The sequence below is a fragment of the Amphiprion ocellaris genome, chromosome 11 (genome assembly GCF_022539595.1).
Source record: "Amphiprion ocellaris isolate individual 3 ecotype Okinawa chromosome 11, ASM2253959v1, whole genome shotgun sequence".
Taxonomy (NCBI): Eukaryota; Metazoa; Chordata; class Actinopteri; family Pomacentridae; genus Amphiprion; species Amphiprion ocellaris.
This window is the reverse complement of record NC_072776.1, coordinates 28534357-28560249: the sequence shown is the minus strand read 5'-3', so window position 1 is coordinate 28560249 and position 25893 is coordinate 28534357. Positions and strand designations below refer to the sequence as shown.

General features: G+C 40.2%; 1 protein-coding gene across 1 annotated transcript in view; it reads right to left on the bottom strand.

The window, feature by feature from the left end:
• Nucleotides 1-20048: 20048 nt before the first annotated feature.
• arhgap20 (Rho GTPase activating protein 20) overlaps nt 20049-25893 on the bottom strand; it is a 40419-nt gene continuing 34574 nt past the window's right edge. The window contains exons 14-15 of the mRNA XM_023289919.3: nt 24941-25052; nt 20049-23756 (exon numbers count right to left, since the gene is read on the bottom strand). Of these exons, the coding sequence (XP_023145687.2) occupies nt 22090-23756; nt 24941-25052 (1779 nt within the window). The 3' untranslated portion in view covers nt 20049-22089. The remainder of the gene's footprint in view (nt 23757-24940; nt 25053-25893) is intronic.

Below are 25893 nucleotides of genomic sequence, written 5' to 3'. Positions count from 1 at the left end.
ATTTTAATGGGAAAAAAGAACAAGCTGGATATCTACATTGATATGGACTGGATAATGTATTAAGAATGAAAACATGCCACATCACTTGATGGGAATGAAAATTAGCAACCTACAGAGGGCTGAATTCAAGACGCCCCAACAATCAAAGTGAAAAAGTGATGTGGCAGGCTGGTCCATCTTTCTGAAATTCCTTGGCAGCAACTCACAATGGTCCTCAGTAGTTTGTATGGCCTCCATGTGCTTGTATGCAGCCTGACAATGTCGGGGCAAGCTCTTAATGAGACGATGGATGGTGTCCTGAGGTATCTCCTCCCAGATCTGGACCAGGGCATCACTGAGCTCCTGGACAGTCTGAGGAGCAACCTGGTGGTGTCGGATGGACCGAAACATAATGTCCCAAAGGTGTTCTATTGGATTTAGGTCAGGTGAGTATTGAGGCCAGTCAATGGTATCAATTCCTTCATCCTCCAGGAACTGCCTGCATTCTCTTGCCACATGAGGACAGGCATTGTTGTGCACCAGAAGGAATCCAGGACCACTGCACCAGCGTCGGGTCTGACAATGGGTCCAATGATTTCATCCCAATACCTAATGGCAGTCAGAGTGCTGTTGTCCAGCCTGTAGAGGTCTGTGGGTTCCTCCATGGACATGCCTCCCCAGACCATCACTGACTCATCACCAACCATGTTACAGACAGCATAACATTCTCCACGGCTTCTCCAGACCCCTTCATGTCTGTTGCATGTGCTCACGATGAACCTGCTCTCATCTGTGAAAAGCACAGAGTGGCAGTGATGGACCTGCCAATTCCTGTGTTCTAGGCAAATACCAACCGAGCTCCACAGTGCTGGTCAGTGAACACAGGGGCCACTAGAGGACGTTGGGCCCTCAGACCGCATGAAGTCTGTTTCTGATTATTTGGTCAGAAACATTCACACCAGTGTTCTGCTGGTGGTCATTTTGTAGGGATCTGGCAGTGCTCATCCTGTTCCTCCTTGCATAAAGGAGCAGATACCTGTCCTGCTGATGGGTTGAGGACCTTCTACAGCCATGTCCAGCTCTCTAAGAGTAACTGCCTGTCTCCTGGAACCTCCTTCATGCTCTTGAGACTGTGCTCGGAGACAGCAATCCTTCTGTCAATGGCACATATTGATGTGCCATCGTGGAGGAACTGGACTGCCTATGCAACCTCTGTAGGGTCCAGGTATCGCCTCATGCTACCACTAGTGACACTGACCCTAGCCAAATGCAATACTATTGAAAAACAGTCAGAAAACATTAGGAGGGAAAAAAATGTCAGTGGCCTTCACGTGTAAAACCATTCCTGTTTTGGGGGTTGTCTCATTGTTACCCCTCTAGTGCACCTGTTTCTAATTTTAGTAGCACCAAAGCAGCTGAAACTGATTAAAAACCACCTCTTTTACTTACTTGACCAGATCAGTATCCCAGAAGTTTAACTGTCTTGATGCAATACTTAGATTAAAAAGTGTTCCTTTAATTTTTTTGAGCTGTGTACATATTTGTACATATATTTTAAGTCACAATACAGTAGAATGTGACAAGAATGTAAGGATGTCAAACATTTTTTATTTAGCGCACGTGCAATGGGAAGTACTAAACAGTTGTGGCACACATATAAATATAAAGTGTGACATGTATTAATATTGAATATCATATACACACATTGATCAGTTCTGCTGCCAATATAGTTCCTATAATCCAGCTGTTTGACACATCTGTGCATCTTTCCCTTCCAGCAGCATCCTCGATCCTCAATATGCATTTAAGAAATTCAGAGGAGTCAAGGGGGCTGAAATTGGTGAAATAAAATGAGCTTCAGTTTTCAAAGTGCTGCTCACACACATTTCTTTGTGTTGAATATTATAGTTTCCTGGAAGGAGGTTGGGGCTAGTTTAGTGACCTTGTCCTGGGTCAAGAACCAGTCATGATTTCAAATGTGTGTTAATGCTAGAAAGGGCTGCTACTCCTGTTAGCTCTTTCTGTTTTGGATAAGGTAGACAAGATGAAGCAGAAATTGATTGAGCTTTTTAAAAAAAATAATGCAGCGGAGGTAGATGTTTGTAACTTCTGGAAGTCTTCTTTTGGATACATCTCAATTTATTTGGTTCCAGTAATATCCTCTTCCTTCTGTTCCTCCTTTTTTGTGTTATCTGTGTTTAAGAAAAATTGCCTACTTTTTAATTTTAAAAAAAGCAATATCAGTTAGTGAGGTTGTATATTTTATAACATTTGCGTCAAAAAATCCCCAAGTGAATTTTACCTTCCTAATACAAAGTTCTTTAATCCTTTTTTTGTTTTTTACTCAATACATTTTTTGACTCACTAATCCAAAATTGGACAACCCTTAAGAACCTTTCTCATAAGTTTTTAGACGTACCCAATACTGTTCCCTAATACTGAAATAAAATGTGAACATATTGAGAAGAACAGTGTTGATGAACTGGATGCGACCATTTGACTCATGTTTCCAATAATCCAGAGGACATTGACTCACATACATTTGCTGGAGATTTGCCCTAACCTCACCCTGACCTTAAACCAGCTTTCATCCTAAAAATGTATGATTTACATTATGAAGACAGATGTGTCTCTACAGCATGAGTAATACAGAGAATAAGCGTGCTGATAATCTGAGCTGTATCCCAGCAAACAGGCTGGTGAATGACAGCTGGTGAACTCTGTCTCTCGAATCATTCCTGGGCTGTGAGCCAATAGAAAATCAGAAAGTGGGTCAACATGGTAGATTACGTTCTCATCAGTGATGGAGCCATGCCTCAATATTAGTTTTCCTCCTCTTATTGTTCAGTTAGTCAGATATGAACCGAACGGGGCCAAAGCCTCTTAGAGCCACTTACAATGATTATATTAATCAGATTTGAAGGTATTTGTAAACCGAATCCCTCTGAGGGATTTATTGAGCTGATGAAAACTCGAAATTGTTCCGCTTATTGTAGTAGCTGCTGCTGAAGTCATCTGATAATGTAGAAGCACAAGTGATGTTGAAATACAAATGAGTGCCCATAAATGGGTCAGAAATGTAGGAAAGTGATAAATCAACTAACTCGTATGCACCGATTTTTTCAGAATTAACCCTATTACCTTCATGTTATGGTGTAAAGTGTAGAGGCACAATCACTTCTGAAAAACTGAGAAACCTTTTTATTAATATTCAGACATCTATTGCCGGTGTTACATTGAAGGTCTCACATGGGGGGGGTAAATCATTCTAATTGTGTTTTATGATTGTTCAAAACTTGGAGGTGTAAAGTTAAAGTTCTTAAGGTAAGACATTTAATTTTACATTCCTCAAGTGTCACCTACAACTAGAAAGCTTTCTAGAGCTACTTCTGCTAACTCTAAACGTATCACACACAACAAAGCACCTTAAATGTTCTGCTGTTGGCTGCAAGACTGAACACAAGAGCTTTCATGCCCTCCTTGCATATGAAGAAGTAAAGATCCAGTGAATTTTTTCAACTATTGATGGCATTATTGCCACATCAATAGGACAATCCTTCATATTAGTGTGCTGTGCAGCTAATGCAGCGAACATTACCATTAGCTTTGATTGTATGCCTACGGGTCAGAAATGTATGGACAATGTATGGACAATGTAAAGATGTTGGAGCCCCAAAAAGCGTTGTGAAACCAATAAATAAGGACTGGGTAGGTTACTGTGTTTGTAGTTTTTTTGTCACCTTGTGTAACCTAAATTCAGCAGGTTTCTACATCTGAGTGCTACTCTCCCGCTCTTTGTACTCACACTGTATTTTAGCAGAAATTTAATTCAAACTCCCAATAAATCTGTTGTCATTTACATATTTTTATGTTTCTGTTGTCAGGCGATGAAACAAGTCTGAAGTGGCTACTAAAACACAGCCCATTAAGTCATTTCCCCAACCTGTGCCTCTGCAAAAATACAGATTTTTTAAAATCGCAACGTTGTCTGACAAAGTCACCAAACACACAAGTTAAAAACAATGTCTGTGCTGTGAATTCTGTCACATTTCCATGTCAAATGATTGGTTAAAGAGGAAGTTAGAAGCCATAGAAAGTCCTAGTTTGGCACACTCATTCATGACTGTTTTGCTTCTTTCTGTCAAACACAGATGCAGAGAGAGTCTTCTTCCTGAATGGGGCATGGACAGCAGCAGCTCAGCAGCATTTAAAGCTACCGACACTAAAATAACCTGTTCACAACAGGAATAAAACAAGGAGGTTATACAATCATGGTGAAATTAACCATCTTTGCAGTGTTTTGAGCTGAAATTTAAAACACACATTCTGGGAACATGTGAGACTCATTCATTTGCACAATGTATGTTACGGTAAGTGGAATTTGTGAACCAAGATGAGAATACACAGAGTGGCAATACGGAGGGTATAGTCAGATTTCTTTATTCAGAATGAACCAATAATTAGCCACTATGGCCAGAAACTCACTAAAGTAGGGAAGGGGGAGAGGAAGGCAGGCTCTGGAGGCTCGGCAATGGAGAGGCACATGTCGCCGCTGACGGCTTGAGTGGCTGCTAGTGTGCAGTGGAGATTCCGAGTCTGGCAGAGGGGCAGAGCTGGTCGGTGCAGTCCGGGGGAGGCACATCCTCCGTCTGGAGGCCATGTGCTGTTCCTCCACCAAGGCAGCTTAGGCGGGGGTTCAGTACCTCTCTCTGGAGGTCTCTCTGGAAAGGCAGGCAGCTCCGTAGAACAGACCGGTGGAACAGTCGAAGTCACTTAGTGCAATCAGAGCACACTCAGAGCAAACAGTACCATCCCACACTGCATGCTGTGTGGCACTTGCTTCTAAAGCCGAAGGTGATGTCGATCAACCACAGGTGTGGATTGCCACAGCTGCTCTCCCTCTGCGCTGATCACCAGCCGAGTAGAGAGAGAGGGGCAGAAGCCGATGAGCCAGCAGCAGGAAGGAGGGGGCGGGGGGTCAAACGCTGTCCATGACAATATAGGACATTTAAACTATATTCATTTGTTTCACCAGTAAAATTCTGCAAACGCACACACACACACAAAATCCGACAACAATAAAAATACATCACAGGTTCATGTTTTCTCTTACCTCTAACTCATTTGAAGGACAACATGCAACATTTAATCAGTTATTACACTATTTAACATATTACACTGTCAATTTACAAGGAATTTTTCATACATATAAAAGGAAATTGCAACAGGCATGTATTTATTTAATAATTTTCATCATTTTAGGATGTCCCGGAGATGTAAAATGGTTTCTATTGCATATTAACTAATGCTGTTGTTGGTCCATCTCAAACATAAACAGACATGGGAATTCTGGAAAATATATATGTGAGAAGAACTTGTAACACTTGCTTGATTTTCAGATTTTAGAAAAGCCATAAATAAATGTTAATAGATACTAATCAATTGTCCTTTGACCAAGCAATCAAGAAAAGCACTTGACTGGGGAATATTTTCAGCATAGAGGACACAACCCGAACTGCAGGTCAGACTCTGATTCTTCCAGATGCATCCATAGAAGAGAAGAAGTGGACGCACTGGTTGATCATCCTCCACTGAAACAAGCCGACCAACATGTCTGAGTTTATCAGCTGTTGCTGTGCATTAAAAGAGCTCCCCAAGAGCTACATAGGTGACCTAATCAGTCACTTCCCCTTTCTGTGCTGCCATCGAATTCTGACTGATGTTATGCAACCATGATATCATCTATAGTGGTTCCTACAGCACCCCTCTCTGGGGAACCTTAAGTCTTTGGTGGATGTGTGCACAGCACTCTATTTTTCATTTATGAAAATAATGTTCGACTGAACTGGAGCAGTCCAATGGGTTACATCACTAGTTACATAACATATGGCATTTATACTTCATGCAAAGCGCCCTGTGGGCTATGACAGCCTGCCTGATTGGCCGCGTTGTCAGCAGAATCCTGGCAGAAGATCATGAAGACAAATGCAAGCAATTAAAAGCAGAAAGGAATCTGGCTAACTTTCCTACATGTGATTCAAATGGGAGGAAAGATATAAAGAACGAAGCAAAGTTCACAGAGGATGCACTTACGTGCAGGGTGAAACTGAAAGATCAAGAATTACAGAAAATATGAAGGGAAAAGGATAGAGTTGGACGTGTCTTAGATGGCGGCTTCTAAATTCCAAAATGGGTCACTCTTTAACATGGTAGATCTGAAAATCAGTTGGGCATTCTCCATTTTCCATACTCTTTACAAATAAATATGTGTAATGTACCACTTCCTGTATTGACCTTAGTAAGGTTTTGCCTTTTAAAAGTAGTGGTAATATGCCTTTAGTGAGCTCATTGCTTTATATGTGAACAAAAGGTCAAAGATCACATTTCCTCATTGGTAATAATTGGATAATTAGAAGCAGGGAGAGAGGAGAGACTGTGATGTCACTATCCCAACCTCAGGGTGATGCTACAACACAGAAATTATTTTCCTGTGAACATTTAATGCTGTTTTTAGTGTAACATTTTTACAACCAGTAAAAATGTGACACCAAAGTTTATAGACTGCCAAACTTTATGCCCCTCGGCCATGAACGTGCCTGAAACCTCTTTAATCTGCTGCTACAACAACTGCAGCTCTTCTGGTTTCGGGTTTTCTAAAAGAGTTCGTGCAGTCCAACATTAAACTGAGAAAACATTTCTTTATGGAACTGGCCTCAATGTCATGTTCAAACAGGAAAGAAACTCCCCAAACTGTTACCACAAAGTTGGAAGTATAAGCACAGAGTGATTCTTGCAGACTCCAACTGGAGTTACATGTTTAAATAAAACCGAACTTTAGATTGACAGTTGCTACTCAAACTTTTCTGCTTTCATGTTGTACAGAAAAGTTTCACATTGTCCAAATAATTTACATAAAATCTAAAAACATTCTGAGAAAGTGTCTGCAAAGTTCACGTGATGTTTTCAGCAGGAAATTTTATTTTAGTTACCAGAATGTTCCTATTAAAGGCAACGATCATAAAACATCAACAACAGCGTCACACTTTGTTATTCATGTAGCACTGTGGGAACGTTTTATAAAAGAACATTCTCAACAGCAACATCCCTAGAACATCCTCAGGATCTTGCACACAAAATGTTCCACATTTATTAAATTATCACATTACAGGAATATTTTAGAATTAAAAAAAACCACACATTCTGTCATCTGAAGCTTCTTGAAACCATTTTGAGTGTTGGTTGTCTTTTGTTATTAATGAACGTAATCTGGCAACATCCTCCAAACATTGTTAAAATGTTCAGTCTTAGTTCACTTTGAACCTCATAGGAACATTACTTGAAATGATAAATATCCTTAGAATGTTTTTGAAAACTTAGATGAATGTGTTTTCTTAACACAATTAGAATTTGTCGGTGATGTTTGCTAATCTTGCTGCAACACTAACACTGCTGCAGATTTACCAATAATAAAGTCTAAAAAAAGACTGTGGTAATAAATAAAACTGTCGAACATTATCAGTGAACAAATACAAAGGAGACTCATTTAAATGTACATAGAAGTTTGGCACAAAGAATTGTAGTTTCTAAATATTTCATATTTCTCTTGATTTATTATACTTCAGCTGGATTTTTTGAATGCACACAATTGGTTCCTTAGGTTTGTTATGTATGAAACCATTAAAGAGTGATGTTGGTGTGCCAAAGTTTAATGGTAGAAATACTGATCCATGGTGCTGATTAGTAGGGGAAAAAATCACCATTTTGATATGTTAACAAGGCAAAAAAGTTTTACTGTAGGGCATCATTAAATAAGGAGAAAGCAGCAGCAGTATAAGTGATTTTTGCAGTGTTATGCCTATTAATGGATGAGTTCAGAGCTTCAAATGTGTGATTTCTGTGGATTACATTGTCTGATACACTTAGCATAATGGTGGAAAAATAAAAATTAAACAGTAAAAGTCAAACCAAATATCAAAAACACATATAGAGGCCTACTTTTCTAAGCTTATGTAAAGTTTAATGTGGTTGAGTTGTGTCAAAAAGAACTCTTGATCTAGCTTTAGGTTCAAGTCCCACCAGAGAATGATCTGACTGCACCTGTTATCAGTCTGCTACAGGGGGAAAAAATTAGCAACTTTTGTCTTGTGTCTTTTTTTTTAAACCACTCACAGTTGTCTTGGGTGGTGCTGAAGCCAGGATGCATCGATGGTGCCTACTTTTAAATAATGTCAAAGGGGAACTTTTTTGGTGAAATTAAACATTTTCAACTCCTGGTGGGAAAATGTGCAAGAACATCTCTTTGACAGCAAATGTTGTAAAGACATACATTGAAGGAAACTGGAGGCCAGCCAGATGTTCTCCAAAACTTACGTTTTTCAGCATGTAGGTTGCTTCTCGGAGGTTATTTCTCATGCAACAGGGGGATATGGAAACTATAGAATGCAGATAGTGGAAGAGGAGGAGAACGTTGCATCAGAAAGCCAACTAATACATCTGGTGAGTCAGACTGTCTCCATTTCATCTGTCTACCGTATCTAAATAGGAATTCTGATCAGATTCCTGTACCGACACACCTGCACTCTCAATGTTTTGATCAAAAACTTAGAGCTCATAACCACAGGTAACACTGAGAACCCACAATTAGCTGTTGCACAAGAGCTGCAGACCTCCAAAGGGGTTGCAGAAGGTGTGTTATGTCACATTAAAACCAGCTCTGAGTCACTTCATGGCAAAAAGCCCAAAAACACAGTCATATTTTGGCCATATCAAAGACTGAGCAGAGTCCTGCTTGGGAACCTTAACAAATTTTGAGTACAGTAAACAAGAAAGCTTATGTAAGGAGGCCGAAGGTCGAGAATATAATGGCCACCTGTGACCAAGTAATGGGACGGAAAACACACTCATGCACACTTCAACACACGCATGCCAGGTTCTCTGAGCTGATGCTGGTAAATCACATCCCTGCACACAAAGAGGTGTACACACAGAAGTAAATATGTTTTATATTTCTAGGTATAAGCTAATATACTGTAGCTGTCTTCTTTGTTATATTATAGGCAGGTCAAGAGATCACTGCAAATACAAAGCTTTTGCAGCAATCTATTAATTCCTACTGAGCTTTTATTTTCAAATCCCAGCCTTTGGTTACCTCATCTGTAGGAAGAGGCTTATATCTGAACATGCTAATAGTAAAAACAGGCTTTTTCCTGTTTAACAGAGCATTATATTATCATTTTAAATTAATGAGATGCTTCGCTGTTTTCTAATCCACGCCTGCTTTATTATGCTGTTTGCTGTTACTATAAATGCTCTCACCCTCAGTGATTCACTGTTGAATTTATGATGCATTATATAATGTTGTATGTGCACCAACATGTCTGTGGTACATCAGAAGGTTTTATTGTTAATAAGTCGTAATAAGTAAGACGGATGGCTTTTGTGGTGTAAATTAAACACTCGGTGAACAGGGCAGTGACCGTCTCAGTGTTATCCCACTTGGTTGTCTTTGAAGTTTAACAAAAAAGAGAGTTAAGGAGTCACAATCTCACCAAAATGTACCTGGAGCAGTCTTGTGAGTTACAAATTTTTGCTCAGAGATTCATAGGAAGCAGTGAAATTTTCACACCGAGTGTCAGGAACTGGTCTACTGGTAATCTTCACCAGATCATAAAATACTCTTAAACAGACTCAAGAACTGGGTTGGCATCTGTGAAACTGCTTTTAACTGCAGCAAACAGAGTTTTCAAAGTCACAGTATACAATTCTTCATCATGTCCTGTGGGGTCCTTCTAGGGTCAGTCTTTGGACCCATTTTGATCAGTCTATGTCTATAGCCCCTTGGCCATTTCATTCACATCTTCACCCCTGTCCCTACCACTGCTATGCTGATGACTAGGGTGCCAGGTGTACATACCATTTACCCCAGATAATCAAGACAATCCACAGTCTCAGCAATCAAAGACTGGATGGCAGCTAACATCCTTCCACTAGACGCAGATGCAACTAAAGTCTTGACTATTGACCTCAACCACATTTTCCACCATATCACCCCCCACCTTGGACAACTTTCAATCAACATAACACATTCAGTAAGAAACTCAACTTTAACCAGCACATCAAGACTCCAGTCCGATCATGCCTGATACAGTTTAGAAATATTGCAAAGATTAAATCAACTGTCCCCAGAAACATAACTGAAGTCTTATTATGCACTGCAATTTTCTCCTGACTGGACTATTGTAAATCTTTATTCCTGGCCTCAACAACTCAACAATCACCCAGCTACAGTTGGTTCAAAACTCAGCAGCAAGGATTCTCATGAACACTTAGCGTAGGGACTACTCAACACTGGTTCTGGCACATTTACACTGGCTCCCTATACAATGTAGAATTCAGTTTAAGATTCGGTTTATTACTTTCAAATCTCCACGTGGTCTGGCCATTCTCTATATATCAGAACTTTTAATACCTTGTTCTGCACCTCAATTTCTGAGATCTAAAACCCATCTACTGCTAAACATCGCACGATCCATGTTCAAAACTAAGGAGGACTGTGCTTTTACTGTTTTAGCCCCAATATCATGGCACAAGCTCCCCCTGATGGTCAGAACAACTCAGCTAGTTCTTTGATTTTAAAAGCTTTCAAAAACTCATCTGTACGAAAAAGAATTTTATCATTTTTAAAATTCCTGCTCTGATGCTTGGTTATTGGTCTATTTAAGGTGGCAATGTTTTCACTGATGTTTGATTTCTTTTATTGCTTCATCTTGTGAAGCACTTTATTTTGAAAGGTGCTATAGTTTATGATGACTATAATTTGCCTCTATATCCACCTCCACAGCTTACACTCTAAAACACAGAGTAAAGGCTAACAGAACAGTCGGTGGATAATAAACTGCCATATTCAGAGCCTTTGGAAGAAGAAATACACACAGTCTGATCCATAAATAGGAACAAAGCTTCATTCCCCCCAACATGAATAGCACTGACCCGCCCCAGACATAACTCACATGCGTGTCAGTCATCAGAGAGCGACATAGGGTGTAGGTGTTGAAGGGGAGGAGGGGGCCGTGAGCTTTTGAAGCCTTGATGTCATTCAGGGGACATCAGTGCTTCTTGATGTCTTCAGTTTTACTCAAAGGTCACGGCAGCACCCCTGACCTCACCTGCCATTTCCCCCCGTCTCTCATGTTACCTCCCATGTTTCACTGTCTGCAGCAAACCACACTAAAGAGTCCATTTGAAGGATCGTTTAAAGGTTCAACTGCACTGAAAACAGGGAGAGCAAGCACCAAATCAAGAGGGAATTTGGTGTTTAAGGAGATTTTATCATCTGGTCGTTGAAAAAGTTTTGTGATGCCATATTTGGGCTGCTAAATCTGATGAAGTGCTGCAAACCGGAGGTGTGTTGCACTAAGCGACTGATTGTTTGGAGACTGAAGGAGCTGAGTGGCTGGCTGGCAACCACACAGCAGACTGGGAAAACTGAGGCATGAGGAAGTGCAAAGTTAGTCTGCTAGCAAAAACACTTAGTAGCTTGACCCAAGAGCAGAGTTTGACCAAACCAAAACTACCACATAGACATGCAGAGCAATGTGGCAAGAAGTGGAGTGACCAGCTGGTGTTTAAATACTGCAGCAGGTTGATTGGTGGATCAATCTCAGGTGTGGCCTATAATTGGCAGCAGGAGAGAATCAGGTAGTTATGCCCAGAAACACTCAAAAACAGAACAGAAAAGAGGGGGAAAAACATCAGAAACACAAGGATAAAGGAAGGAAATTGTTGTACCATGACACCCAAACTCTTTCCCTGTGCACAATTTATGTCCCAGACACAACTGATGTGTATTTAATATACTCCAAAGAGAGTAAAGGACGTTGTTTTAAATTCGAATCAAGATTTTTGGATCTTAACACAATATTTCACTTCTCATTCACTCATGTTCTGCATTTTAATTTGTGACATTTGCTTTGTATGAGCTTAGAAATGCAAATTCCAATTGCAAGTGTCCCTCCAGACACGATTTAAGATATATAAAAATGAATGACAATGAATAATAATCTACATCCACATGCAACATACATGCACAATATTTTACATTTCAAAAGTTGCTCCTACACTGAAATACTGTTCTCAGTCTCTGTGCAATGCAGACTTCAGGTTTCCAGTTGGACCAGGACCAGCTTCCAAACTAGTTGTGACACCTAATTTGGATATTATCAACCCATTAAATTGCAAAACATTCCCATATACACTACCAGTCAAAAGTTTGGACACACCTTCTCATTCAGTGCTTTTTATTTATTTGTATTATTTTCTACACTGTAGATTAATACTGAGGAATAACACTTTTTCTGTTTACAATGTAATTCCATATATATCCTTTTACATTTTGATGTCTTCAGTATTAATATACTGTACAAAAACTGTTTTTTACTAATATACAAAACTGTACAAAAACTGTACAAAATAATTAAATAAAAACCCTTGAATGAGAAGGTGTGTCCAGACCTTTGACTGGTAGTGTATATGGGCATGTAGGAACTTCCTTCACCTTCTAGTAGGCTCAGTAGGAATATTATCATCCTTTCTGATCTTTGATGAACAGACAAAAATGAAGATAACGTTAAATACCTCATCTAAAACCTTTGGTGGAAAATGCACAAAGTGGAGCTTTGTAACAAGTGGTAAACATAGTGACAAACTGTATGTTAATAACTCAATCATGATCATTTTCTAAACCTAACCAAGTAGTCTTGGTCCTAAAACGCAACCAAACACCGACTAAAAACCCAAATAAACACCGAGTGAAAAACAGCAAGTGAAAAGGAACGTCAAAATGAGACTTAAGTCAAGAAATACTGTTTCAATATTCAGCTTGAGCTCAAGTCTCCTGGCAAAAAATCATTTATCATTGCCAACACTGTCAGCCTTCAAATGTGCACTTTCTCTTTGTAAGTGTAAAATAACAGCTACAGTGCCATTAAATGGTGTGATAATGGTCTCCTGAGCCTATTGGAAGGTGGAGGGAGTCCCTAATGGCCACATGTGTTGGTATGATGCACAATTATAATGTTTAGTGAATGGTTTGATAACATCTGGAAAAAGATGATGTCACAAATTCTGCACAAAAGATCTTAAACTCAAGTCACAAAAACCGCCCTCTTGCAGCAGATGAATTTGGAAACAACCTTTAAGTGTCAAACTACTATTATTGCCATGGAATAATGGTAGTTTATATCAAGTGCAATTTGCTAGGTTGATTCAGTTCTATATAAATGTACAATTTTTCTATTTTAGAAACTGAACTTGTAGTGCCCTCCTTACTCTTCCTGCCTTTGAAATACAGAAAAATATGAACTGTGCACCATAAGAAAACCTTAGCGCTTTGGTAGTCCCATATTCTACTGGATTCACAGCGAATATTCTGGGGTTCCCCTGCAGCAGTGGGAAACAAAGGACATTCAAAGCATTATTTATTGATTTCACGGGGAACATGCGTTGGTGGTAATAAAAAAGACTGCAGATGAAAGTTGGCTCTAATCCATTTCTTTTAATGCCAGCAAAGGTCAGACTGGTGCCATTTAACGCCCACCATCAGCAGCAAACACATGAAGGGGACACAAATGCAAACACACCAGCATGCGAAAAAACAATGTGGAAGCTGTCCGGAGATTGTTGCAGATAAATGAAAGATCCACTAAATGCATGTGCTAAAATGTCATTTATTTGGCAGAGAAAAGTGTGAAATATCAGTAAATGTGTGTGTTTGGATATGCAAACTTTGAGAATAAGGGGAATAATTCTGTAAAGGAAGCTGAAGGCCAGTCTCTGTAGATGAGAGGGGAAAGTCTGCATGGTCATTTTTAGCAATTTAATGATGGAAGCTTTTATTCAGGGTGTGTCACAGAAACTTGGGTAGTTACAGTTTAAGCACAGGCCAGCTTTTAAGGAAACAAACTAAAATGGAAGATCTTTGATTTCATAGTTTGGTTTCATCCAAATCACAAATTTTCTGCAAGGTAAATGAGTCAATTTCCCTATCTGTAGAGGAGGAAGTGTAGCCTATAAAACTGTACTTGGAAGCTGAGGCTACTCCAAAAAGTGTGCAGTATTTAAACAGCCACACTAATATGCTCAAACACTTATAGTTTTTTCTTCTTCACTGCCTCTAACAGGTGTCATAGTCTCTCTGTGCCAGATTCCTTTCAGTCCTCAGTGTCCTGACACATAAATCTTCTCTCCCGTTATGTAACTGAACTCTGTTGGAGGTCTTAAATTCTCCTGAGCTGTGCCTGCAGTTTGTGGTATTTAGATGTAAAAACGTCAAACAAAAAACCTGACATGTTTTTCTGTGGTTCTGTACCTCTACGGGGTCCCATAAACTACCACTAGATCATATTCTGTGGGGTTCAGATTGGTGGTTCTTTTACTGCAGCTACTCCCATCACAAGGGACCGGATTGTAAATATTCAACTTGGCACCAGAATATTCCTCTGTTATTTTGTGATAGTGCTTTCTATATAGAAACTTAATGGACATCAGATGCAGAATCCCATGAGGCTGTGAGGGGGAGTTTACTCATGCCTGCTTTTCACCAAAGCTGCAGAATGTGTGTCAGAAAAACAATACGTGGGAATATCACAAGGGTTTGTCCAAGGAGTTGCATGCTTTCCAGAGTGGGTCAACAGTATAGTTGATAGAAGGGAGGAAAACACTACTAATTGCTGTTTTGACTGAAATTCACGAGCGGGATAGATTGTATCAGCCGTGACCTCATTGCACAGCAAGCTACGCGTTGGCTGAGGAATCTCGCAGAGAAGCCAAGCGGCCTTAAAACTCCCTTATCGTCCCTATGAAAATAAAAGCAAACTGTTCCGTTGCCAGGAGGTCAGCTGAGGGTCTGAGAGTGTGAACCGCACTTGTAAAACCAACAACAAGCCTTGATCAGTCCAAGAAGAAAACACACTGAAAAAAAAAACACTCAACCACGTGTTTTAGGTATGAAACACCATCTTTCAGCTTGAGACGTGAAGCCCAATAATTTGCAGTTTGCTTTATTGTCAAGAACAGCAGCTGTAGTCAACTTAAACCCAACATTCATCAAAAAGTACATGCAGCTAGAATGTTCTCTTGACATTCTCCGACCATTCCAGCTGCACGTATTTTTTGATGAATGTTCTGAAAATGTTCTGAGAATGTTCTGCAAAGGTCTAGTAGTGTTTTCAATGAGAAGTTCTCCTCGAGTTCCCAGAATGCTCTTCCAAAAGGTGGTCTAACTACAGATGTATCTAGAGTATCAAAAATATCACCAAACCTGTTATGTAACGTACTACTAAAATATCACAGGCAAACAGTAACATTTAAAACAAACGTTCTGTCATCAGAAGCCTCGAGAACATCTTGAAAACCTTTTTTAAACACTTGTGAAAATGCTATTTCTTTGTTATTGTGTAACATAATATGTGGTCTGTTGTGGAAATTTGCGATATTAAACTCAGAAAACACTTTGCTGTGTTGTTTGCAAATGTAATATTGTATACAACATGGAGAGTAACAGAGTTTGTCCAGATTCTCAAAGGAGAGGCACAAATGCAACAGTTTTCATGGTAAATAGACAGTCAGGAATTCATTTTCATCGGTTAAGATACATAGATGTAAATGTAGCCCTGTTATTAGTTTTCACACTATATAAGAACCAATGAGTCTTTCTTTTTTAAATCCAAAAAGTGTATATAAAATAATTTGAAACTGCCCTTCTACCTCTGTCTTTTGAGCTGCTGGTGAACACTGTGGGATGAATAAAGCTTATCTTATCTTGTCTTAACCCCTTTATGAATGTAAATATATCTTCTGTCACTGGCCTCAAATCTTAACCTTTTTGACCCCTGTGGTAACTCATCCATAATTAATAAATGAAAATGAGTCTACTAACATGAAAACTGTTCCTCAACAACAAAGATACATTTACATTAAATGAACAAACAGATAATAAATGACAACCTAAGATGATTTGATCATTTTTACTTTCACATTGCCTCCTTTCATCAATGATAGCATCTTCCAAAATCCTCTAAGACGACGTGTCTGAGGTAACTGTTAACCTTTTAGAAGCATTATTTGAGAAGATAAATGTCCCTAAATTGTTCTTTGAAGAATAAAGTAAAACTTCAAACATTTAAACTTGTAGGTGATGTTGTGGAGACACTGAGTGGTGGCCGGGATGCTCCAAACAGAAAGACCCCAGCAAAGCAAGGGTAGCTAATGCAAACAGCTAACTGCAGGCGGCTTTCGATTGCAGAAACTCGGTGCAGAGTAAAGGTGGTGCAAACTTTTCCAGGAACAACTCCGTAACCAGGTGGTTTTCAGGCTTGTGTAGGGTTGCGGTGAAGGATCTGACAGTTTTGACCACAACGTTAACTGAGAGTGTGCCAAAACAACAAAAAACTGTAGCTACTGGATGTAACTTCAATTCTAGAAGCAGGTAGTAAACTGAAGAATGAAGGGTTTTCTAATGTTAGCCAGTAAGATAAATTTTACTAGAATATGATGATGTTAAAATAAAGACTGCTACTCATGAAAGACATTGAGTGTCAACATGGGCACATATTGTCCTCTGAGTTAATAGATCAGCGTTTCTTATATCCAAGTTTAATTAATCAACATTAATAATTACACCGCAGTTTGTCAGATTCCTCTCCAAAAATGACCAGAAAGGGGTGATATTTGCTGCCACAACATATACAAAAGGCCTGCTAATTCCTGCAGTGCTAAATGTTCTTATGCAAGCTACAAACAGCAGCAACATGGATGTTTTTTTGTTACCGTGCACAGGAGCAAGTTACAAACAGTTTGGTACAAGACATCCTGGTGTAGAAGGAGTAAAAAGCACAAGTGGATGATTATGAGGTGGATGGTTCAGCTGCTGACCAACAGACTCAGCACATAATAAGACACACAGGATCTCACAGTTTATCAGCGTTGTTGCTTTCATTGCCAAAAGTAGAACTGAACTCCTCACTCTTGTTTGATTTCCTGCTGAACCAGCACATAATATAAACCAGAGAAAACAAGCTACATAAATGTTCACTTTAGTGGCTAAAATACCGTCTAAGTATGTTCTGCAGATATATATGTATATATATATATATATATATATATATATATATATATATATATATATAAAAAAAACTTCCCGTTTCTGCTGACGTCATCTTTCAGGTTGCAGGTCGAGGACAGAAAAGGGTTTCAAGGGTTTCCAACATTACTGTCAGGCGAATGCATTTCAGAAGCCGTCAGGACATTCTCGGCATTCTTGGATCTTTTCAAAGGATTCTTTTTGTCATCTGACGGCGCTGACTGACATCAATCCTGTTTTACAGCTGCTTGTTACGTGTTCTGAACTGACTTTTCTTTGACTTCAGCCACCCACAGAACATAAGATCGTACATCAGTACAGAACATTTTTTCTCATGTTTTTATTTTTCTCAGGTCACGACCTTGGGTGGAGTTTCTCACGTATCCTGATATTTGGGCTTCTGATCTTCCAAGGAAGCAGAAACAAGTGATGGTTTTGATCTCACAACCAAACTGTGAGTCAAAATAGCCTGAAGATACATTTGATCTGCAGCTATGGGAACATCTTCACACCAAATCACGACTTTGTTTGTCACTTGTACTGTATGAAATTACATCTACACAGAAACACCAGACTATGTTGCCGGGTTCCCTGCATTTTTTTACAAGTAGAGTCGATTTCAGGTTTTCATGTCAAAAAGATTTTATGCCTCATCGTGTTGACATTACAGGAATATGAGGTTCTTTATCCCATCATTCCTTTGCCATCTGCTGTGAATGTCGACTGCAATGTTTTCGCTTGTTGGTAGTTGTTGGTTTGGTGTATAACATGTGTCTCTAATTTAGCTGATTAATTCACTGTTATTCTTATTGCTAGTCTAAAACTAAACTGTTTCGAAGTGTCCTTTAAGATCTACTCTGCTACTGTCAACTAACCTCACTATATTTTATATAATACAACACTTTATTGTGTTGCAAGACTGATAGGGCCATTCTGAGACTTCAAACCTGAATATCGTAACACTCAGCTTCTCATTATGATGCAAACAAGTAGGAAACCAAGATCCCTAAACATTCCAGCTGTAGACTCTTCTCATGGGAAAGTTTTATTATTCTTATCTGCAACAAGGTAATGCATTACATCATGATTACATTCTTCTGCTCCAGCACGCTACGTCACTCTTTCCTGCGATGGAGCATTGTTTGCGTCAGCTGAAGTCTGCACAACTCCAGTGTGCAGCAGGTGTTAAGGTGCCTGTGATCTTACAAATATGGCTAAAATACTAAACTCCCCAGCTCTTTAACGACACTTTAAAACAGTTATGAGAGAAGTTGAAGGGAAAAGAAAAACTCTCGCCTGTAGCTGCTGTAATACACACCCTTCCTGTCATTCTCCATTGAATTCATGCAGTCTACAACACTTTTCTGTAAAGAAACTTGTGAAATGGGTTTTATAGGACAACATTATGCAACAAAATGGTGTTTGGATTACATCACCCAAACTGCTAAGCAACCTCCCTGCCTGAAGATCTTCAGGCCGGTGGAGCCACATCAATATGTACCTGTATATCTTAGCGTCACGCTCTGGTGGAAAATGTGAGGACCATAAGTCTGAAGGTTTTTTGAGGATTACAGCCATATCTCTGTTGCTGTTGACATCTCACAAAGTTTTTTCGTAAATATGAGTCAACCCTAGCTGCTTGTGTTCTGTTTCTCATTACAATTTGCGGTAACGGCTTTCACAAAAGATGATAAACAAAAGGTTGGAGAAACTATTACAAAGCCACAGTGGAGGTTTTTGGAGTGTGGGTGTATGTGAACTGCACAGGGATCCCTTCTTGAATTCCTCTATAAATTATTTTATGAACTTTGATGTTGATTATGCAACCCAGTGGCCAAGAATTGTTCATCAAATACATTTCTTTTCAAAGTCTCTTAGAGTTTTAAAGGTCTCCAGACATAACGAACACTGTTAGACAGGCAGAGTTACAAGGAAATTTGTATAACAGAACAAACTAAACTTCCAGTGTAATCTTTGGTAGTTTCAGCAAGATTTTAGTGCAAGCATGAATATGCATATTATAAAGATTTTGCATTTTAGGAGATTTTTCATGAATCGCAGAATTTATAGTCAGTTTCTAAAAGTATCAGTGCCTTCAGAAATGTGTTGTCTGAAAGAAAATCTAATATAAATACATACAATATATATGAATATGAAATACCAATTTAATCTATCAATATCACCATGGCTGTCCAAGGGTAGCACACTCTTATCAGCAGAAGAACCTTTTAGGATTCCTCACAATTTCCAGTGTAGAGCAACCTTTTAATTTCAAAATGGTTAGTCAAGGAACCCCTCAGAAAGATTCTTTTTGTGAGGTTTAGAATCCACTTTCAACTATTGTAGCCTGTTATTATCTGAATATTGATACTGAATATTTTTCAGACTTTTGCTGAGGTCCTTAGACATTCCCTTTGTAGTGTTTTTTCTAATGAGTGTGTAAAATAGGACCTATTTAAATTGGCTCAGGAGTCACCAGCTGTAGTCAATTGTATTCACTCACAATGATTAAACAGGACATGCTGCTGAAAGAAATTTTGATTTAGCACAGCTTTCTACATCATCAAAACGGATAATTCAAGTTGCTGTATGTATTTTTTGACCAAGCAGATTTTGTCGTATTTCCAGAAAGTCATACATCTATGAATGAACTAAAATGCATGAAATTCAGAGTTATAGGAATCACTGGAAATGCAAGAATGCCACGACATGTATGGTCTTTACAAGAGTATGTAAACGTTTGTTTACAACTGTACATCTGTGATTCCTCACTAGTCACTGAGAACTGAAGAGGCAAAGTGTCTTAATGTGTGTTAATGATGATTTTAATCTCTCTTCCTGTATCCCACCCTGTGGATATTTTCCAAACGCAACAACACTGTCATGCTTCATGTAGCCTCGCTGGTAAACAAACTCACATTCAAGCTGCAAAGTAGTTTCACAAGAGCAACATTTATTAAAATCAATGATATTTTGTTCTCGTGAGTGTTGGACATCAGATGTACACAATATACAAATGGTGCGTTTTGTAGCAAATATATTTTCTATAGAGACAGCAGCAGCAGAATTGGCATGTACAAAAATACACATTTGATTTTTTTCATACAACACAACATACCAAAGTAACAAGATAATATATTTATTTATATATATATCTGTATCATAAATATGCAGAACTATACAGGTTGAGCACAATTCACTGTAATGAAGAGAAAAATTAGAATATTAAGAATACAGGATAAAGTACTTTTTGAGACCATTAAAAAAAGCAACACTTGTCAAGACAATGGCCTTATTCCACCGTTAAAGAGTTATGGTAGTAATAACACTGTTTAATGCTCATTAAAACTGTTCTTACACTCTGTGGGTTTACATGCTTTTCATTAGATTAATAAACAGTGAAATAAGGCTATTTTCTTGTAAAGTGTCACCTAAGAACTGCAATAACAAGCAGCACTGGAATAAAGAGATCATATTATTATGGACAAAACATACAACAGCTAGAAAAACTGTTTTTAAAATTGTGCATTTAACTCAACACACACCCTCACACACACACACACACACACACACACACACACACACACACACACACACACACACACACACAAGCTGTGCCGTTGTGAGACTTTCTTAATGAGAATAATGAAGTGCTATAAAAGCAACAATAAAAGGGATTTCTCCCTCAGTGGCACAGGTTTTCTCACGTTTTGACTCACATTTTTGACACGATGTCAGTGACTACCTCAAATTCAACAACACTTTTTTCCTCACCAAAATAAAACACAGAAACACACATACAGACAGATTTTCATCTTCGTCCAGCCTCCCTTACCTCCCAGGTCGCAGAGATATAAACCAGAGGTGTGGAGGACAACACTGCGTGCTGTGTGTCTGGAAACGCAGCTTATATGAATAAATACCATTGATTCACTGATTCAGACAGAAAAAAACACTGTCTAGAAAAGGAATAGTTCATTTTATAGATGCAATTGGTCATAAAAGGTACAAATGCTGCTAAGACGATCTAAGATGTTGTTTAAGGAATACGTATGTACAGCATGAGCGTCTGTCCTTAAAAGTCCCTCCTCTGGCACTTCAGCAAACATCATGTGCTGCAGGAAAAGATTAATGCATTTCATAGTATCTGCACAAAGTCATAGGCGTCATCGTGGCCGTATTGTTATTACTGTTGCAGAGAGGGAGATTAATAAACATTATATGGACCTTTTTTGCCTTGGCTGCACTCAAAATGTGATGTTGGTGCATTTTTTTTCTGTACATGACTAGAATGCCTTGGCCTTGACTTCCCGACAAGTCTTTATTCAGCTTTGGGAACTGCAAAAATGTATTTTTAAACATTTTGCAAGCTTTACAAGGACAAGAAACAAATGCTTCTTTGTCCTTTCATGTTCATATGTAGCAAACTTCCTTCAGGATTTCATCACGCGCTGAAAAAGCAACAATGCATCCCGGAGGCAAAACAAGGACACGGCAAAAAGGATAACAGATTTTTGGAGGAAACCAGATTTTGGCACAAGACTTGTAACACTGACCCATTTTGACAGCAGCTTCAATGACTGTTTATGGATTCAAATGTCCAAGTAATTTGTTTCTTAACTTCTTTGTCTTGAATTTACTGGAACGGCATCGCTGCTTTGTAAACAATTTGAGGACCCCAGCTGCTTTACTGCAAGGCAATGTCAATGTCAGATACATGATAGCACTACTCAACTTTTAATTCTGACAAATATCTGTCTCAATATGTAGATTATAAAGAGTTGAACCACTGAACCAGGAGGTACATCTGTACCTTTTAAAATTAAACCTTGGAAGTACCATTACAGTAATCTACAACAGGATAAAACTGTATATGGAAGAATATGATCACATCAATAATGAAGACAAGTTGGTTACAAGTGAACATAGCAGATAAATCTCCCATTTACAGGTGGTCTGTACAAAGTTCTTATTTACACGTATGACTCTTCTGCAAAAAACAGCTGTTCAAAGTCCTCCAGTCGTGGATCGCTGCATCGCCGGCTCTGCCATTCCTTCTTTCCCTGCACGATCGCCAACGCCACCTCCTGACTCCTCCGCAGGCAGGCATCCGCATCCTCCTGACCCTGCGAGGAAAAGTAGTCCCTTACGGTGCGAGTGGCGGAGGGAGAAAGGCAGTAGTGTGGCTTGCCGTGGTTGGGCTCCACGTCAGATACTCGTAAGCCGTCATCTTGGGCTTTAGAAACACGAGGTCTGCCCAAGGTGAGGCTGGTGGGGGGGTTAGCAGTGACCTTGGCAGGTTCAGACGCTCGGCGGGGAAGAGTCCTCCTGCCTTTGTGGCCCTCCATGGCTGGAGTTAGCGAGTGGGACTTTTGCCTCTGGATTACAAGAGTGGTGGCACTTTGTCCGTAGAAAACACCCTGTGGGGGCTGAACACACTCACCCCCAGTCAGTCTCTGTGTGGCATCAGTTTGTGGTTTGGGGTTGTTTGGAGAGGATCTGTAGGTGCAGGTCTGGTCGTGGAGCTGCCTCAGCTCTCTGACTGTCAGAGGTTTCTCTGTACCCCTATAAAAAGGCGAACGGTTGCGCTGCAGCTGCAGTAGGGCCTGCTGGTAGGACGGAGGGCTGCTGGACCTCCGCTGGCAGTTCTGATTCGTCATCACGGCTTCCTGGGCAGCAACAGAGTAGCCATTACTGGTTGGGTATGATTTCCCGTTTACCACAGGCGAGTCCGTCTCTGTGTGCCCACCATCAGCCTGCCTCAGCGACAAGCACCGGTCCTTCTTGAGCCACGTGTTCGGGTGGAGTCCGTGTGAATGGGAAGGGGTTTGGCTGGTCCGAGCAGACTGGGTGGGCCAATGAGGCAGCGCTTCCCTCTGAGGGGGGGAGTCTCTGGGTGACTGCTGGGGCCGTCCAGGAAACAGAGGGGAAAGAGGAGCAGCTTCAGTCAGTGGTGCTGCCCCGTTGGTGGCATAGTCAGTGGAGTACTGCGAGAAGGCGGAGTCTAACGAGCTGAGGGAGGAGCCTGTTGGTGAGGTTGCCGGTGACGACAGACTGGAACAGCTGGCGTCCAGTCGCAGAGGCGGTGGAGGGGCATGCTTCATCTTCCTCCGCTCACCGTTCTGGGTTTTGGTTCCTCTCTTCTCGCACCCATCAGCTCTCTCCTCCTTCAGCTGCAACCCATTGAGGCCCTGCTCCAGAAACACCTCGTCCTCCTTGCCTTCCCCCTCCATGGCAGCGTCGTAGCTTGCCTTCCTCACAGGCAGATGGTGGTTATCAGCATGAACCGTCACTGTGTTCGAAGGCGGCGTGCTCGCTAAGGCTAAGGCGGGCTCCGAGCTCCTCCTCAGCCTTCTGGGACCCTGCGATGATCCGTTGGCCTGGCGAGTTCGAGACTGTCGGACCGCCGGACTGAACCTCCTGGGCCTGGCCAGAGGGGGGAGCTGCAGCAGGAGGTCAGTCTCCAGGTCGGGATCAGGGTCACCGTCGCTGAGGGTGATGACGGAGTCTCGGCTGCGACTGTCCGGCTTGTCTTTGTCCCGAAGAGGCAGTTGCTCCTGATAGGGAGACTCGGGGTCGTCGTTCAACTCGTTTTCCAGACTGTCGTAGGACGAGTCGTTCATCTGGAAGGACGACACATCTGAGAGGAGAAAGATGGAGAGGAGAGACAGAGAAGAGAAGGAATATTATTATGAGACTAAACATGTGGCAAACTGAAACCATAGGAGCTTCAGGAGAAAGCAACTGGACTTCTCTGTTAGGTTCATGAAGATGTTTCACCTCCCATCCAAGAGGCTTCTTCGATGTTTTCAAACCTTTAAAGAAAAGTCCAGCTGCTTTATCCTGAAGCTCTATTTAGGTAGTGGGTGACATTATCTGAAGTGAGCCCAAAGAGAACCAATAAATAGCTTGTTATTAGTCTGAGAGAAGCTTAACCACTGATCTGAATGAACCAAGTCAAAGTTCACGGCTTGAGATGAGGAGAACACAGGACAAAGCATCATTCTGCTCTGCCATACTGCTCTTTCACCTCTGCTGGCTATTTACAGCATGAAGAACAAAGCTAGTCTTATAAATATATGAATGAGGAGATTCAGCGGTGTCCTAATCAGCACCTGCGACCTTTGCAATCATTGAAATTACTGCAGGTCAGTCTGCTGACCCCAGTCAACGAGCCTGAAAGAGCCTCTGCAGTTCAGCTGCACATAAACACTAAGAGCCTCAAACCACTAACCTTTAACACAGCGAGGCTTTATTAGTTAAATAGATAGAGGATCTGTTCACACACACATTTAAATTAGGATTTCAAACTCAACCCTGACCTTCGCAACAAAATAGAAACCCAGTAGAATATTTTCTGCATGCACATCTTTGCTTTATGGACTTATTTGGATACTTTTATAGCATATACTATAACAGAAAATTGAAAACACCCCAAAGTACAGAACTCCAAGTTCTTCTACTGTAATTACAGACTAAACTAACCTGCCAAGTCTCATATAGACAAATGGAATTATAGGGCTAAAATCAATTTACATGTTTCTTCACTGTGTCTTTGTTTTGTGGAAAAATGATTTTGGACACAAAATATTGCTGTTATGTTACTGACTCAGCCTCATCCATCTCCACAAGTTTATGTAACCAAGCTGGATTACACGCCAGTACAAATGATGTGATGGAGACGGTGCATGCCATTTTAGCGGTTTTAATGGAAATGGAACAGAATTTGGGAATCCTGGCGAGGAATTCAGTCCACAGACTTGGCCTTCAACTGTAAAACATTTCCATCTATTCTGCTCTGTTCTGCTGACTCTCAGTTCTTACCTGATCCGTGGTCGCTGCTGCTGCTCTTCTGGCTGAAGGCTCTGAACAGCGAGGCGACGTCTCCCAGGACGCTGCTGCAGTTCTCAATGAGGAAGCGAACCAACTCACACACCTGCAGACACAAAACACCACCCGGTTACATCATGTAGCCATTATTCTTTCCATTATATCTACACTGTTGTGCTGCACATGCTGACAATTTGTATTCATTGTTACACAGTCGGATAAAGCTGTGTTTTCATGCAACGTTTCATTTAAAATTAAAGCAGTTTTTCAGGGAAGCAGCCAAGTTTCAGCAGCAATTTAGTGTCATTTGAACTTGCAGAATAAACTCACAAAAACCTATATGTAGCATGTTTTATGTTTATGTATAATGACACAGGTGGCTCATGCTAATATTAAGAAATCCCTAAACAATTTTCATGCAGGTGAGCCTCTTTAATGTGATGAGTGCTGCACCAATAATCAATAATCACCAGGCATTGGAACAAGACAGAAGTTAGAAACTATGGAATATTATGGAAAACAGGCCACTTGTGGATCCACAACTGCACAAGCCATGAAATCCAACAAAAAGAGCCGAAATAAATCCAGCTTAAAAGATGTTTAAATCATACATCTATTAACAAAAAATATATGTACCTATCCACACACACTTTTATATTCAAATTCAGATAAAACAGCTTTAACCAATCAAAAATATATTAAAAAAAACCCACACAAACAAAAAGTGCAACACTGAAAAACTGTGGAATCCATTCAGTAGATCAACCATCTATCTTTAATATGTCAAAATTTATTATAGGCATCCCAATATTTACTAGATTTTACAGTCAGACAACTAAAGTCTGAAGTATTTCACTGGAAAGAAAGGAAAACTTTTCCAATATCTGCAACCTCATAAAAGAGATTTTTACGTACTTGGAAAACACAGAACAAAACAATTAATGTCT